The sequence below is a fragment of the Populus trichocarpa genome, chromosome 11 (genome assembly GCF_000002775.5).
Source record: "Populus trichocarpa isolate Nisqually-1 chromosome 11, P.trichocarpa_v4.1, whole genome shotgun sequence".
In the NCBI taxonomy this organism is placed as follows: Eukaryota; Viridiplantae; Streptophyta; class Magnoliopsida; order Malpighiales; family Salicaceae; genus Populus; species Populus trichocarpa.
In genome coordinates, this window is record NC_037295.2 from 14,285,506 (window position 1) to 14,302,055 (window position 16,550).

At 35.0% G+C, this 16,550-nt stretch overlaps 2 protein-coding genes across 5 annotated transcripts; both read right to left on the reverse strand.

The window, feature by feature from the left end:
• Positions 1 to 1,234: 1,234 nt before the first annotated feature.
• LOC7491026 (bystin) lies at positions 1,235 to 7,477 on the reverse strand. Of its 3 annotated transcripts, XM_002317433.4 has the most exons (12): positions 7,243 to 7,475; positions 6,954 to 7,163; positions 6,672 to 6,798; positions 6,464 to 6,515; positions 6,008 to 6,335; positions 5,419 to 5,498; positions 4,669 to 4,716; positions 3,982 to 4,128; positions 2,800 to 2,872; positions 2,611 to 2,683; positions 1,760 to 1,852; positions 1,235 to 1,601 (listed from the first exon to the last, which is right to left on the reverse strand). In XM_002317433.4, exons 1-11 carry the CDS (start codon positions 7,360 to 7,362, stop codon positions 1,773 to 1,775), a joined length of 1,338 nt encoding a protein of 445 aa, XP_002317469.2. In that variant the 5' UTR covers positions 7,363 to 7,475; the 3' UTR covers positions 1,235 to 1,601; positions 1,760 to 1,772. The 3 variants fall into 3 exon arrangements, with proteins under 3 accessions (XP_002317469.2, XP_024467255.1, XP_052301334.1); XM_024611487.2 differs by lacking the exon at positions 4,669 to 4,716 and having other exon boundaries at positions 7,243 to 7,477; XM_052445374.1 differs by lacking the exon at positions 3,982 to 4,128 and having other exon boundaries at positions 7,243 to 7,477.
• A 2,062-nt stretch (positions 7,478 to 9,539) lies between these two features.
• Positions 9,540 to 14,690, reverse strand: LOC7472359 (glycolate oxidase). Of its 2 annotated transcripts, none has more exons than XM_002317434.4 (12): positions 14,263 to 14,690; positions 13,351 to 13,525; positions 13,072 to 13,196; positions 12,889 to 12,935; positions 12,265 to 12,342; positions 12,018 to 12,142; positions 11,852 to 11,918; positions 11,668 to 11,730; positions 10,754 to 10,823; positions 10,554 to 10,654; positions 10,344 to 10,448; positions 9,540 to 9,965 (listed from the first exon to the last, which is right to left on the reverse strand). In XM_002317434.4, the coding sequence occupies exons 2-12, from the start codon at positions 13,485 to 13,487 to the stop codon at positions 9,774 to 9,776; spliced, it is 1,110 nt and encodes a 369-aa protein (XP_002317470.1). In that variant the 5' UTR covers positions 13,488 to 13,525; positions 14,263 to 14,690; the 3' UTR covers positions 9,540 to 9,773. The 2 variants fall into 2 exon arrangements, with proteins under 2 accessions (XP_002317470.1, XP_024437451.1); XM_024581683.2 differs by having other exon boundaries at positions 13,351 to 13,546; positions 14,263 to 14,458.
• Positions 14,691 to 16,550: the final 1,860 nt, after the last annotated feature.

Below are 16,550 nucleotides of genomic sequence, written 5' to 3' on the forward strand. Positions count from 1 at the left end.
TCTGTTTTTATTTTTATTTTATACGAAAACGACTACCTGTCATACATCTATTCAGCCACCTCCCATACCTTTTGGTGACTTCGTGGCGTGCCTCATCCACACGAATGCAACCACATAAGAATCCAAGAAATAAAAATCATAAAATATCATCATCGTATATATCCATCATCATCTCTCTTTGACTTGCGTAGCCATTGAAATTAAAATAGCAGGCAGAGATAGAGGTCTCGTTGCATTATTTTGTGTTGCACACACGCGCGCGCGCGCACACACGTCTGTGTGTGAATATGATATTTTATTTTGGGTTCGTGTTATATGATGATGCTAAACTTTAATCATAGAGCTTTGACGTGGCGATCCGAATATAAAAAATAACAAAGAATGTGTTTTATATTTTAATAATGGTTATTTTTTAAAGTATTTTTTTAAAAAAATATATCAAAGTAATATTTTTTTAATTTTTAAAATTTATTTTTAATATCAGCACATCAAAATGATTAAAAAAATAAAAAAAATTAAATTTAAATAAAAAAATTAAATTTTCTTGAAAAAACAGAAACCAGAAATAACTAAATAGTAAGGATATTAAGGTGTCACACGGGCTTAACCTTTAGTACAATCCAATACCAAACAATGATTTAGTAAAGAAGGTGGTGAGGATAGCAAATCGAACATGCTTTCTGCTGAAGATGGAAGAATATGACAACCCTACACTCGTTGCCGTCGACTAGGACATCTACCGATTCGTGACATACATGGCGTCGGCAGGCATCTAATGCCAGCCATACAATGTTAAATTAGACTAAGACCAGATCGGTTTAATGCCAAAGGATGAGAGAAAGGGGGAATCGACCACGTCTTGCTAGTAGTAGCCGCTTACGCCAACAGAACAAAGTGGTAGATATGCAATCCATGCACGTGAGGTTTTGGTCAATTTGCAGCCAGAGAATTTTGAGGCATGCGATGAAAGGTAAGTCGTTGAAAATTGGAAAAGAGGAAGATAACTTGAAATCAATCTTGATCACAGTCAGTCCAGTTCTAAGCAAGGGGCCATCCATGGCGGTCATCGCCGCCGCCCATGGGATGACATCATCTTAGAACTCATTCAAAACGTGGAAGAAAACAAGCCTCTGGAAGTGTACAACGGTTAATGTGATCGTAGAATTTCTGGGGCATTAATAACTTGCACCATGCATTGAAGAGAATATTCTAGCAGAAAGGGAAACAAGAACGATTAACCATGAATCTATGGATCGTCATCATGTTGACAATTGAGAAAAAGTATTTTGTGAGGCCAAATTAATCTATAATGTAGCAATCTAGAAGTTAAATGCAGAAACGCATGAAGCAAAACAAACCAAAAGAAAACAGAAAAAAACTTCCTACAAAATCAGAACGTAAATAAACATTACGTTGGGATCTGGTTAATATAAAAAGGATGATACAGGAGTGAAAGATCCAAAACTATTTTGCTATATCTGAAATTCTTCTGGGCTCTTAATATCTAATTAATTGCATTTTTTTAAAAAAAAATATATGAATTCACCCAAAAGGCATGCAAGCATCCATGCATATCGCTTCATTGTAAAATCATTGGGAACCTGCAATGGGAACATGACATCAATTAGCTAAAAAAGAAGCAGAATGACTTCCAACGCCATAGTTAAGCCAGGATTAACTCTGAAGTTGTTTGAATGATTACATCCATACAAGAATATTTTTAGCTAACATCAAAATGAACAGAGGATGATTGTCATACCAAGGCTAAGCATTCAGTCCTCCTCCATAGGTACTTCTGGAATATCAAACCTGTCTTCCTCAATTGTTTTATTTATCACCGAAACGGGAGATAGTGATAGGGAAGTCAAGGAATCAAGAATTCATCCGAGTATAATTGCAGGACCAGGGGAGAGAACATGTAAAATGTCACTTAGCAGTAACTATTATTGTAGTTTTTTTAAAAAAGAAAAAACAAATTGCACTATTATAAAATCATTGACTTCATGCTTATAAAAAGCAAATCAGCACCTTCATATAGAGGATTTGTGATTGAAAATCTCATGAACCTTGAATAAGGAAAATAATACAAACATGACCGACTTAACCATATGCATGTAAAATCATTGTATTACAAGCATGCAACACAAGGGTTAAAACCATCAATATCCAAGAATAGAAAGGAAAAATGATTTGTAAGAGACAGGCAGGCATGCAATTGTTTTTTACCCAAATAATTTCTAACACGCATGTCACAGGACATGTGAAAATACACTTCCTAGTTTCTAATCAATAAATTAAATTCAGTCTACCCAATCTCTTTACTATTCACCAAGGGCATATAATGACCATGGCAAACCTTAAGAGTAGAATCAAAATTAGAGGCCTTAAGACTCCACTAATCCGTCTCATTGTCATCCCTATGACTTCTAAGAAGATGGCATTTCATGAATTGCTGATAAACCAACACCTACAAGTTAATATGCAGAAAAATCCATAAAAAAATGCTACCTCATACAAACCATAACATAACATAACAAAAGATAAATAAACAAAACAGGCAAATGACCAATAAAGAGGTATAAAGCTCCAAATTTTGCAAGCAAAGGATATTTAATGACATGGGATCATCCTTCTCTCCGCGATTGCGGCTATTGTCTAGCTCTCTGATTATTTCTGGAGATACCTGAAATCAAAATGAGCACAGAGATTAAACATTTCTGTGAAATAAACAAAACTGACCCATTTTGAATATTATGCATGTGTAAGCCTAAAAGAGAACTATCAGATAGATGGTCTCACTAGTTTATGCTTTTGCCTTAGAACTAGTCTTCTAAGGTTATCTTTATCTTCCTTCTGCAGTTCATTCTTGTACCTGTGAGGATTTCAACAGCAATTGTATGAGTGAAAAGGCAAGTGTGAATTGTTTTGATGCAGCTACTTAATTTTAATAGCACAAAAACTAACGATGCAAGAGAGATTTTAGGAAGAAACATCCCATGTCATACCGTGCTGCTCAAAGGAGAAATTGTGTGATTTTCAAGGGGGGTTATTTTCAGGTTATTAATGATTTTGTTGATTGAATAGTTTTATCATTACTAAGAAGTTCTCTGATTGCAATAGGTGCAAATAACCAAAATCTCATTATTGCTGAGAATGCTTTAGGTGGATTTTGTTTCCTTCGTTAGTTTAGGTAACTTCAAGAGTTCTCATGTGCCTATATAAGCACATTCTATGTAATTGAATGGCCATTTTAATCAATGAAATCAATTATCAAGACCTTGATCCACTGCGTATAACACCAGATATTGCGAGATAGCAATAATAATGGATTTCATTCATCAAAATGGCCTTTCGATTACAAATGATACGAGTGCTTATATAGGCACACAAAAACCAAGAGTCCTAGACTTAAGAAGGAAACAAAATCCCTTCTTGAGCAAAATACCAATAAAATGTCCTCACAACAATGACATCCTAAATATTGCAATTATTTTAAAATGGAGAACTTGCTATAGATACCAAAAGTACACAAAAAACTACAAATAATTTGAAAATACTAATTATTTGTTATTTCCCTTCTCGACCTGCATTTGATTGATTTGGCAAAACAGATCCACATTAATTACTTTGCTACATTAATTGTCTCTCATGAAGTATCAGATAGAGAAGGAAATCTGTGAAACACATGAAAACACAGTAAAACAGAACCATCTCCAATTAGCTACTGCAACCCCTCTCTTGGTACCTCAGGTTACATGTACACATAATAAAACAAAGCAAAAGGGAACTGCCTGTACATAAAACATAAAAGAGTACATCTGAAACAATGCAAAAGAGAGAATAGATGTGGCTAAATCTAAAAAGAACCACCCTTTAACTCGCATTCAAAAATTAAGCATTTATAGATTATACACTCTAGATAGATTTCACACAACTAAAAAGCAAAGAGGCAAGAGAAGGGAACAAGGAAAAATTATCAACCTTTGCACAAATGAAAGAAGTGATTGATGCCAAATTACAGGCATTATTCTTGTATCCTCGAGAAATCTCATAAAATGACCCACAACTGCATCAACTACACGATATGGCAAGGCATATTTCTTGTCCAATAGAAGCTTGATAAAATAACTGCAAATAGTTTACCAATGTAACAAGTAATATTCAGATCATTTAGCAACTAAAAAAGCATGAGATCCAAAATGGAAAGGAATTTTTAAACAGGTCCGCTCTTGAATTAGTTATTGGCTTATCCTTTGTTGAATTAAACCATGGAACCACAACTACAAAGGTTCATGCATCAACAATTGTTTCATTACTCAAAAGAGTACTATACTTGATATTGCCAATCATTTCATTTCTCATCTTCTCTTACAAGTTTTCTTCTCAGCATTTTCTAATGAAGTTTATTTGCGACCATCAACAATTCTTTGGAGTAGCATCACATCAAGAAACCCACAGTACATATTGCTAGGATTTTACTACATTAGTCATGACTTGTTTTCCTGAATCCATGTTAGGCATGCATTCTCTTGTAAGGTAAGACCGCAAACTGTTCGAGTGCAGAGGCAAACCAAATGCATACATAGCATGGATGAGCAGGTAAATCTGCTAACTGTTACACACTCCTTTTTTATCTTTATTTTTAATACATGTTAAACATTTACATACCTTGTTGTGCCGCAATAATCCATTTCTGCAAGTTTCAACAGTGTAACACTACAATCCCATTTAAAAAAAAGAGTTAGACTCTTTCCCAAGTATTTGAAACTTAGGAAAACAAAAGGTACAAAGTTTCAGCTGCTACAGAAGCATCTTATCCATGTGTGCTGAACGTTGAAAATATCACTTGGATGTCTTCAGAAGAGGGCGAAAAATTAAAGCAGAATGGTTTGAGATGTTTAAAAGCACTGGTGTAACGTTGTAAAATGATGTGTAAATCATGAAACTTGGCAGAATAAAAAGTGCAAAGTTCCAGCTGCTACACAAGCATCTTATCCTCGTGTGCTGAATGTTGAAACTACCACTTGCATGTCTCAAAACAGGAGAAAAAAATAAAGAACGGTTTGAAATGTTTAAAAGCATTGGTGTAACTTCATAAAATCCACATGTAAATCATGAAATTCTTATCTTTCTCAACAAGAAATTCCAACTATACAATGAAAAGATGTGAACAGGTAAAGGAATCATGTTGATTTACAGTGGGTCAAAATATGCAAGTGATTCAAGAACTTTGGGATATGGAAAGTAGTGTTGGATCCACTGGGTTTGAAGGGTCATCAGGAGGATTATGCAGCGGGGTTATTGTGTCTCCCTAACAGTTAACAAGATGATTTTATAACTAAATATACAGATACTTTTGATTACCAATTAAGACCTGCACTGAGTGTACATGGTTGTCATCTGCAAAAGTAATCATACCATGAATGAAGCACAGGAATGGAGACCTTCTGAATAATACTTCCAACAATAACAGCTTCCCTAAGATTGCAGGTCCCTGACTGCATATCAAGAAAGGAAAAGGAGTTTAAATTAAAGCATAATCATTGGTTCACTAAATAAAAAACTATCAGAACCAGGCATCATATGAATTGAAGGCCAGTGAACTTCTTGACAGAGAGTTTAGTTTTGTCTATCCTGTGAGGTATTTGTTTGGGGTTAAGTTTTCTTTTGTTGGCCTTTTTTCTTTTGCAATCACTAATTGGAATACAAACTATATTTTCAACCCTCCACCAAATAAAACCGTAAAATTTTAATTTGTGTAAACCCTAATCGGTCCGGCCACCCTGTCCTGCATTGTAACACATAAATTATAAAATAGCAGTTTGGATTTAAACAAAAACAGAGAAGTGTAGGAGAGACAGAAGATAGCAGTGAATTAATGTATCTGATCAATCTCAGAAGAGCAACATCAACAATTTATCATGCTTAAGAGAAGTGAAAGCATTCAGACACTAAACCATCACTGATTAAAAAAAAACATGTAGAAGATTTCAGTGCTAATAAATACCTTACACAATGGAAGCAATATTCCCTTGTTGAATGCAGCAGGTTTATATAGAGACTTTTTTAAAGCTTGATACAGACTGAAATGCAACCTCTTATTCATCCTAATATCATCTCTCACTCTAGGAAGTAAGACAAGCCTATAGAAGCGCTCGGCCTTCTTAGCACCCAAATTCGAAGAGAAGATTCTTGTGGCTTGATACATTGCAGCTGGTGACCATTTCTGAGGTTCGGTCAGGTACAAGACATCCTCCCAAAGTTGCATAGAAGGGATGTGTTTAAAAGCTTTAGGTATCTTTCCAGCTGTGTATTTACTAAGATACTCGCCAACTCTACACATAATCATACCAAAGTGATTTCATTACATTCAAAATTATTTCGTTCACAAATCTGTTTTGAAGAAAGGTTCTAATAAGAGAAAATGGAAAAAATATTGTCAAGAAGAGGATAGCTAATTTACCCCTTGTACAAATCTATGAGAGACTGGTCCAGCTTAGGCATAGGCTGTGTCTCTGCAAATAAACAAAGATATTCAGTATAAACAGTTAACTATACAGATTCAAGCATGTATACTAGAGTAAACACCAGTTAAAAATCTAAATGAAGGGTTCATAAAATAAACAAAAACTGATTTTAAAAAAAAAGGAGAATCATGTAATAATATGAACCTGAAGAAACATGAGCATCCCTCTTTTTTATTTTGTCAATGATAAGGTCGGTAAGTGTTTGTTGTGGACCAGCATCCTTCGACAAGAATGCCTCCAGCAATTTCTCATCGTTCTCATCAATCTCCTCCTGTCAAACCACCCAATTTAACTTCTTTTACAAACAAACTAAAGCTCCAAAAAAATCAAATGAAGGAGAACAAATATTCAACAAAATTACAAAAAACAATAAGCAAAATAGCCGGAAAAAAAAAAGAATTTATGAAAGCAAAAGGAAATGCTGACAGGATAATCATTAAACTGGCTTTGAGTCTCTGAAAAACCACTAAAATCGTCAATTTCATCCTCAGCATATTGCTCTTCCTCACGCTCAGGTAATTCTTCCTCCAAAGCATTAAAATTAGGGTTCCTCTCTCCCGCTTCCTCAGCTTGAATCTCCTTCTGTTGAATCAACGCCGCTTTCAAGATTTTCGAGCTCATCCCCGACGATATCATCTAGAACAGAAAATCATTAAAAAATCAGAGACATAAAAGGAGGGGGGGGTAAGGGCATCAAAAACAAAGTGCAGATTACTTTTTGTTGTTTCTGGTGGTGTTTTGATGCTTTGGTTCGTGTCTTTGTGGAAGCAATAGAGTCTGTATCCTCCTTGAGGAAAGGCTCTGGGTTTTGGTGCCTCTCTCTTTTCTTCGCCATTGATGGAAGATAGAGTGGGTGGTTCTGCAGATAAAACTTCTTCTCAGAGAGACTTCTGCTTGGTGATGCGAAGTTAAACCCTTGTGCTATGAGGTTTTAGGTTAAGCTATGTCTTTACGCTTATAAATTTTTCCATATTCTCTACTTCTAGCCCTATATTTTAAGAATTTTCAATGTTGCCCTTATGTCTTAGAAAGTTCCAATTTTACCCTTCACTACTAACTAACTAATGAAAAGTTTTTCATATGTTTTCAAATAATATTGATTGTAAATCCTTACGCAAGATGGAATGAGATTTGAAAAGAGTTTTGGAGCCCCAACTAACATTCTTTGCCAAGCTAAAGGGTTAAAAACACTATATTGAAACTCTTTTTACTATATGGAATCCATTGACATCAGGGAAAGCTTTTTGGATGGCCGAATTATGGTCAACCAACCCATTTCTCGCTTCTCTCTCGTTTTCCCAATGATCTCTCACCCCCTTCTCTCAAATCCTAGGGCTGAAATGTAAACAAGTAAAGTTTTGAATCAAAATATAAAACCTCAAGAAACAGGGACTAAAAATAAAAATAAAACTTTAAAGGCTAATATAAAATGTACACCATGCATAATAGGGAAAAATAGGTTGAGTATTCATTTCTGTTTCAAATTTAATCCCTAAAGTTTCCGTTGTTTTTAAAACATCTAGAAAACACCTTAAAGATTGCAATATCTTATGGTCGCTCTGTGAGGTGGGTGAAATGCCAGGCTCTGACCCATTTAATTAAAAGTCCATTTTTCAACCTTTCTCTTACTCTAAAACTTTTAGAAAGCATATAAGAGATCTCAATAAACACGTTAATAACCTCGTATCTATCTTTAATTCCCCCAAAACAAAAATTCAACACAATAAAAAAATTTTGGAGACCTATACAACTTTCTCCACCAATTTGAAGGGTAAAAACACTATATTGAAACTCCTCTTGCTATATGGAATCTATTGACAACAAGAAAAGCTTTTTTGACGATCAGATTATGGATAACTAACCCACTTCCTCTTTCTTCTCTTGTTCCCTAACAATCCTCACTCCCTTCTCTCAAACCCAAGGGCCAAAATGTAAACAAATAAAGTTTTAAACCAAGAAACAGGAACTAAAATAAAAAAATGCTCTCCATTCATGGTGGGTATGAAAGAGGTTGAGTATTCATTTCCGTTTTAAATTCAATCCCTAAAGTTTCAGTTGTTTTAAATTAATAAAATTAAATCTTACTTAGCCAAATTGAATATTAACTCATTGTCCAGACTTACTCATTACGTTGTGAAAACATTACAACAAGCTAACTAAAACAAAGTATCAAGCTCGACCATGAATTAATTTAATATCAAGGGATGAGATTAAAAAATAATCAAGAAAACAAAAAGAATTAAAAGGCAAAAAAAAAAAAAAAACATTGCAAGCAACTATTGCAATCCATATTGGATTGTGTTTTTCTCCTATGCATTTCCTCCTACTAATATTTTTGTGCATGCTCATGATTCAAAACAGTTTTTTTTTTAACGTAAATATGTTGCATTTCCTCTCATGATGTGAAGACTAAGGAGAGGTAAGAGACAGAAAAGCAGATTTTTATACCCCCACTTTACTATGTCACGAGATTTTTATATTTAGATAATTAAAACAAATAATGAAATTCAATTTAAAATCAATAGATGATATTGAAGGGAAAAAAAAGATTAATCAGGAAAAAAAAATCATGGTGCACAATGTGTCTGCTGCGTTTGAACAGTAAGACAATCATGCGACTAATTAGGAACAAATGGAGAAAATCAAAATAATACTACGTGAAGAAAAACGAACTGCAAGTCCAGGTCTGCTTCCTCTAACTTCCTAAACAAATTGAACCCTTATGGATTGAGGCAGGATTTCAATACCTGTGAACCTCAACTCTTCGAGCAGCTTCGTAGAATTAAGTGAAACTCTAAACGGGAAAGTCCCGTGCTTGTTTCAATGCATGCTTACTCATCGAAGTTGCCCAAGTCTTGCAAGCTAAAAGCATGTTAAAGAGCAGAGTTAGCTTTGCCTTAGGTTGCTTCAGAGAAAGCAGGAGGTATACAGCTTTCCAGCACAGCATTGGCAGCTTGGCATCCAAACTATTGGAGCCTATCAACTTACAGATCATGCATCCAATATCAACACTTTAAGGAGAAAACTATAGTATATGATAATTTTGTTTAAACAAAGAATATACAGCGAAGGATGCAGTAGCCATAAGATTGTAACCATCCATCATCCATAAAAAAAAGCTTAAAATTTCCAAAAGATTTGCAGACCCATCAATAGTGAAACGACAGCTTTACATAACAAGGCATGCTCTCAAGTGCCCAGAGTAAATTATTGCGCATGGGGCTGCTGGACACCCAGGGATTGTTTCTATAACTTTGGAGCTAGGCGAGCACGAGGATGGTCCCAATCGGCTACAATGTGGTCACGAGTGATTTCCTTGAGGGAACGGCAGCCACTTAATGCCATAGTAAGTTCAAACTCCTCACGCAGCATTTGAAGCACTTTTCTCACACCAGCTTCTCCTTCAGAAGCAAGTGAAAAGACCACTGGTCGACCAATCTGTCATCAAGACCACCACCAAATAATCCTCAATTCTCAGTTTCTTCAATAGATGTTAAAAACGGAAAAGGTACATCTTGTTAAACGAATGCTGTCCAAAGTCCAGTGACTTAGAAAAATGAGATGAACAAATTGATAGAGCCAAAAGGACAGCGTGATGCTTAATAGAGAGAGCCTATCAGGTTAATTACCAGTCAGACTAGCTATCACTTGGGAAGGTTGCGAATTAGGCCATGGATTCAGGTGCCTTAATTAACAATAGCCGTGCATTGTGCAGGTCAATATTAATTCCTAGCATATATGTGGATCATAATTATGCAGCCCTTCTCTTATGATTGCCATACGAAAGCTGTGGTTAAGTCAATGTGTGATACTTACAAAGATGCCGGAGGCTCCAAGTGCCAACGCCTTGAAGACATCGGTTCCACGCCTTACACCACCGTCCAAGAACACCGGAACTCGTCCTTGTGCAGCCTTGACAACCTGACAATATCATTGATGCAGAAATGAAATATAATCCCCCTTCTAGAATGTGATCATTTTTTAATCTACTTGGCATATGCGTCAGTTATAAACATGTTGAAGTACCTCTTCCAGCGCCATAATAGTGGAAGGCACGTAATCAAGTTGGCGAGCGCCGTGATTCGACACTATAATTCCTGCTGCTCCAGCTTGAACTGAAAGCCTTGCTGCAAAACCATGCAAAAAGAAAAGAAAAGAAAATGTTCAAGCATCTGTAAAAACTATAAAATGACTGTCGATATTGCTACTATTTGTATTGTTCTTACCATCCTCGGCAGTGAGCACACCCTTCACCAGAATTGGCAGTCTGGTGATTGTCTGAAGCCACTCCACATCCTATATAAATATTCCAAACAAACATATAAATATAAATATATCAGTGGAGCAACTCATCTATACAAAGAATTGGTACATAATCATGCTATATATCGTAGGCCACAACTCACAGATTTTGAAAAAAGTCTAGATTCCTTGGTGAAGTAATTTGGATTGCCTAATAATCCTTAACAAGCTTTGGTAATATTTCTTAACTATCAATGAAAAGAACTCGAAAAGAAATTTTATTTAAAATGCTAACATCTTCATGTCTTAAATGTACAACCTCTTTTACCAAATTACGTTTCTAGTTCAATAAAAACATAAAAGAAAAAAAATATATAAATGCTTTGTCCAGATTAAATTGGTGGCTTATATTACAAATTACAATTTAAAAAAAATAAACAACTTAAAACCTATGGTTAATTGACACAATGTACTATTCACCATAATAGTGTAATTACTGTTTTGCTTTTTTTAAAAAAAAATCAATAGTATGGTATTAAAAAGATATAATTTTTTCGTTCAACATTTGGTTTGTTTGATGATTGAATTTCATGTTTTTTTTTAACAAGGTTGCTCTAATATCACAACTAGATCGTAGATTTGATATGCTAACCCGAATGAGCTCAAATTAATTAAGTTTTTTTAGCCCTTTTATGTTGTGATTTTTTTTCTATTTATTTATTGTTATTCTTTTTTTTTTTCATATTATTTGAATTAATTAAATTTATCAAACACAATCAAATTAGCTAATAACCCACTTTTCCTTAACTTTTTTTTTTTTGGGAAAAAAATTGTATCGAAACCACGAGGCGTAATGCGTGCCTCCTATGAAGTATTAACCATAACAAATCTAGCATACCTTCCAGCTCAGAGTACGATCAATTTGACCAGCAACATATGAAGCAAGTCCAGAGTCATCGGCCTGTACAGCCCAACAAAGCCAATCATGAGTTGTATAAAAGAGAGAGATCAATTATTCAGTATACAATTATTCTTTTGAGAATCATGTAATTATTCAGCATAAGAAATATATTGGAACTCACCTTGTCCATCTTGCCAAGGTCCAAACCTTCAAAGTTCTTCAATGTCAAAAATGGTGGCAAAGAAAATCTTTAAGAGAACAAATCAGCTATATTTAGTCAGAATCAGGATATATCACTCCTTTGCACTAATGGTTTGTTAAGGTCAGTGTTAATTTGAAATCTGCACCTGTTCTTGATGTCAGACTCCCTGCGGCCCAACCTTGGGGTATCAACTGTAAGAGCAATAGCCTTGAAACCAGCCCTCTCAGCTCTTCTGACAAGCTGAGCAACAACATTCCTGTCCTTGTATACCTACGAGAACGAACAGAAAAGGCATTCGTGAAGCAAACTGTTGAATCTGCAAGCACACCTGAAAACCAAGACATGTTGATCCAACAAATAGAAGGGCATCGAACATATTATTTCAAGCTTACATAGAGCTGGAAAAAGCGGATGCCAGGTCCAGTGGAAGCGACCTCTTCGACACTGGAAGTAGCCCATGAGGATAATGTCTGAAATAATCAGAACATTTAAAAATTAAGCACAGCAGACATCTATGATTGAAGTCGAAGAAGCAAGGACATGTATGAGAAGCATGGCAATGCTCAAAATTTGTCTAAAACTTTCCTCAGAAAATTTTTTTTTTGAAGAAAAATGAAAAAGCTCGGAGGTATAGAACAACCAGAAGAGATTTCAGAAACACTCTTTGAAAAATGTCATCATAGCACCATTTCAATGTTTGAGGGTATGCACTTCAGTTAAAGGGTTTCACATAAAACCATTTGCATTTCACAGCTCAAACAATCGCATATCCCATAATTGTAAGCAAAAAATGAGCGTTGGAACAGTCTTCAATTACTTGCAATCAGCAAAATTATCAGGGAAGAATGTGATAAAACATGAACAAACTGGAACATGATGTTAGCTCCTCTATTTTGGTGTCAGCTTGTTGAATTGATGCTCTCTATCCTCAAAAGAGAAACATAAGCAGTGCCTATCAAAGTAGAAATTCAGGCTTTGAATGATTGCAGTACACAGAAGGTGGTGAAAAAACAAACCATGATTGTCCCAGCAGCTGATGCAGCTCTTGCTGTAGCATACTCCCCTGCATTAAACGAAAATGATTTTATCAAACTACGGACCACGCCCTTCTTTCAACAGATTCAAGGGCCAGATTAAACCATTAGCAGAAGAGACCCGTTACCACCGACAGACCAAAACTGAAGCACACTGCTGCATACCTTCAGGATGAGCCATTTTCTGCATGGCAGTTGGAGCAATCATAATAGGCATTGATATTTTGAAGCCCAAAACAGTGGTGGCCATGTCTATTTTGCTCACATCAATAAGAATACGGGGTCGAAACCTATGTATCATTCAAACCAAAGGAAACACATTACTAAACATATCAATGCATAAAAATTACCTCAACTACTAAGCAAAAAGGATTCCAACGACAATCAAGTTCCACATCCAGCGTTGTGTCTATAAACTACAAAGATAAACAGACAAAGGCTCACAGAATTCTTGAGAATGCATTTCTGTTTTCTGCTAGAGTCCACTGGTCCTCTGCCCCAGAAGCATAGTAGTCAAAGACCATCTTTGGTAACTTTTGCTTGGCGATGGCCTCGTACTCCATGACATTGGTTATCTCCATCTTTAAAATCAACGGTTAAATCCCCCCTCTTACACAATCTGTATTTAAGAACCAACACACTGATCACCGATCAATAAACACAAGAGGTCATATCAAAGTTCAGCGACGGGGAAAAAAGCACAAATTAACACACGAAATGGGGTCTCAACTAGTATGTACTATTATTATTACTTTAGTCATGCTGAAAGAATCTTCCCCAGAGCATCTAAAATCACGGATACAGAGAGAACAAAAACACAGAAAGAAACAAAAAGTGAATTTTTTTTAACAAAGTATGGACTTGAAAAAAAGACTTGCACTGTCCAGGTACAAGGAACAGAAGTGTATCAACCTACAAGTGGAACTCCACACACGATAGGTCTATAAAATATAGATAAAGAGAAAAAGAACAGGCATATCTTTTATCTTTTGTCCTCAAAGTAAATATAAAAAAGGTCTAAAGCCTAAACCAAGAAACTTTACCACTTAAATTAAGTATTCAGTGAAAGAAGAAATTGCATCTCAATTTGCTCAGCTTAAAGTTTTAGAACACTCAAAGACAAACAAAAATCTCTAAAATTAAACAGCTAAATATTGATTAGCTTAACAGAATAGGATACAAGTATCTTGTAGCACCATGAAAGGAAATGAAAAATCATAGCTATGCTGGTAAGCAGGAGCTCAAAATGAAACAGGGTAAAAGATAAAAAAGACCCACAAGAAAGAAATGTGGAAACTTAAAAAGTACTGTAACATAATAAGCAAGTTAAGAGAAGTGAAAGCGAGAAAAACAGACCTCTGATGAGAAGCAGGAGTGTGCACTAGAGTCGTAGTGCATGCAAGGAGAGGAGTGGAGACGAGTCTTGAGAGATTTGTGTTGGAGAAAGAAAGAGAACGCAAAGGGGAGGTTAATTATATGAAGGCTTTTGCATGGAGACAAAAGTGGTGGGGCTGATAATAGACCATATTTATGTACAGTGGATAGGGATATAGGAGAAGAGAAGAGAAAAGAAGAGGGGGAAATATGCATGGTGATGGGAGTGGATGAGCATTTGGAGGTGAGAATTTAAGATCAAATCCTATCACTGCGGATTGGATGCTTCTCATCCACATAGCATTCGTGTGTTTCACAGCTTTTTCTCCTTCATTATCTTTTCCATCCGCATAATTTTTTTTTCTTAAAGAAATATTGTGGACAATCCAAAAATGATGAATAAGAGGGATTGGAGAGTGAAACCACATACAGGGTGGCTCTCCGTTCTTCTTATACTCTTATACAGTTATACCGATGACGTACGGGTCGCAATTGGCGGCGTTTCCTGTGCCCGCCCGAACCAGAGTTCCCATGCCTATCAGTTTATCCTTGACCACGGTGACGTAAGGACAAGTTGGATAGAGGTTTTTTATTGCTTTTTTAAGAAATTATTTAAAAAAAATTAATGTTTTTAAATTATTTTGTTGATGTCAAAAATAAATTTTGAAAATTAAAAATATAATTTTTATATATTTTTAAATAAAAAATATTTTTTAAAATAATCTCTATTATTATTATAAATACTCCTTTATCTTTTATAACACGACTTCATTTTCTTTTTAAATCATTGTTAGAATATTATATTTTAAAAAATTAAAGTAAAGAATATAAAATTTGTTTGTTCGGTTATTTATATATAATAAATTATTTCATGACTTGAAATTTTGAATATATTATTAATTTATTATAGTATCATATATTTGACTTAGTCATAGGTAGAAAAATGAACTACAATGAAATAGATTTTTTGTTTTTTATTTTCTTGAACTTCTAGTTATACAATAAAAAAGTGTGCGCGCGCATGTGTATATATATATATATATATATATATGTATATATATATATATATATATATATTTGAATTTAAGTTTAAAATATTGATATGATCAGTGCATGTTCATCAATGTAGTAGTGGAGCAACAACTGGTGTCCATCAATATAGCAGTTACAAGAGCTAAAGAGCTAACTGAATCTTTCCATGCTTAACGTCCCCTGCAAATTGATATGGATGGGAATCACCATTAGTTTAGACCTTAGAAAAGTAAACCTGGTTGTAGTATGGTCTTTGGTGAAGACATTTGTTATCTAATCATGTGTTGAAATATGTCGTATCATGATATTTTTATGAACTTTTTCACGTATAAAGTGATTATCCACCTCTATGCGTTTGGTTCTGGCATGAAAAATGAGATTAGAGACCAAAGATATTGCTCTCATGTTATCACACCATAGTGTAGGAGGTGACGACAATGAAATTCCAAGATCTTGCAATAACATTCTAGTATAGTTCAGCAGTTGCAAGAGCTATAGATCGATATTTAGCCTCAGTACTGGATATAGACATAATGCTTTGTTTCTTTGCACTCCATGATATGATATTTCAGCCTAAGAATACAATTTAACCACCCGTAGATTTTCTGTCTTTAGGATTCCTAGCCCAATTTGCATCACAAAAAGCATCTAATGTAGCATTGGATTGAGTGTAGTGAATATCATAATCAATTGTTCCTTTAAAGTAACAAAGAACCTTTTTGGTAGATTTTCAGTGTGGTTCTTATGGAGCATGCATGAATTGGCATAATTGATTGACTGCATAGCTGATGTCAAGTCTTGTTAAAGTGCAATACTGAAGGGCACCAACAACCTGTCAATATTCAGTTGGATCATTTAACAATTTTCCTTCGTGAGCTAAAAGTCTAGGTCCTGAAACTGTTGGTGTAGCCAAAGGTTGAGCTCCAATCATTTGTGTCTTGTGTAGTAGTTCAGAAATATACTTGGATTGTCACTTGAATGCCAAGAAAATATGAAAGATTTCCAAGATGTCTGACTTGAAATGTAACTTGTAACTATTTGATGAAGTCTTCAATTTCTGAATTATTAGTTCTTGTGATAATGATATTATCCACATACACTACAACAAATAGTTTAGACTTTGTGTGTTGTAGTGTAAATAAACTATGATCAACAGAAGATTCTTGAAATCCAATGTCAATTAGATGATTGGAAAACCTTCTAAACTAGGCCAATGAGGCTTATTATAGTTCATATAA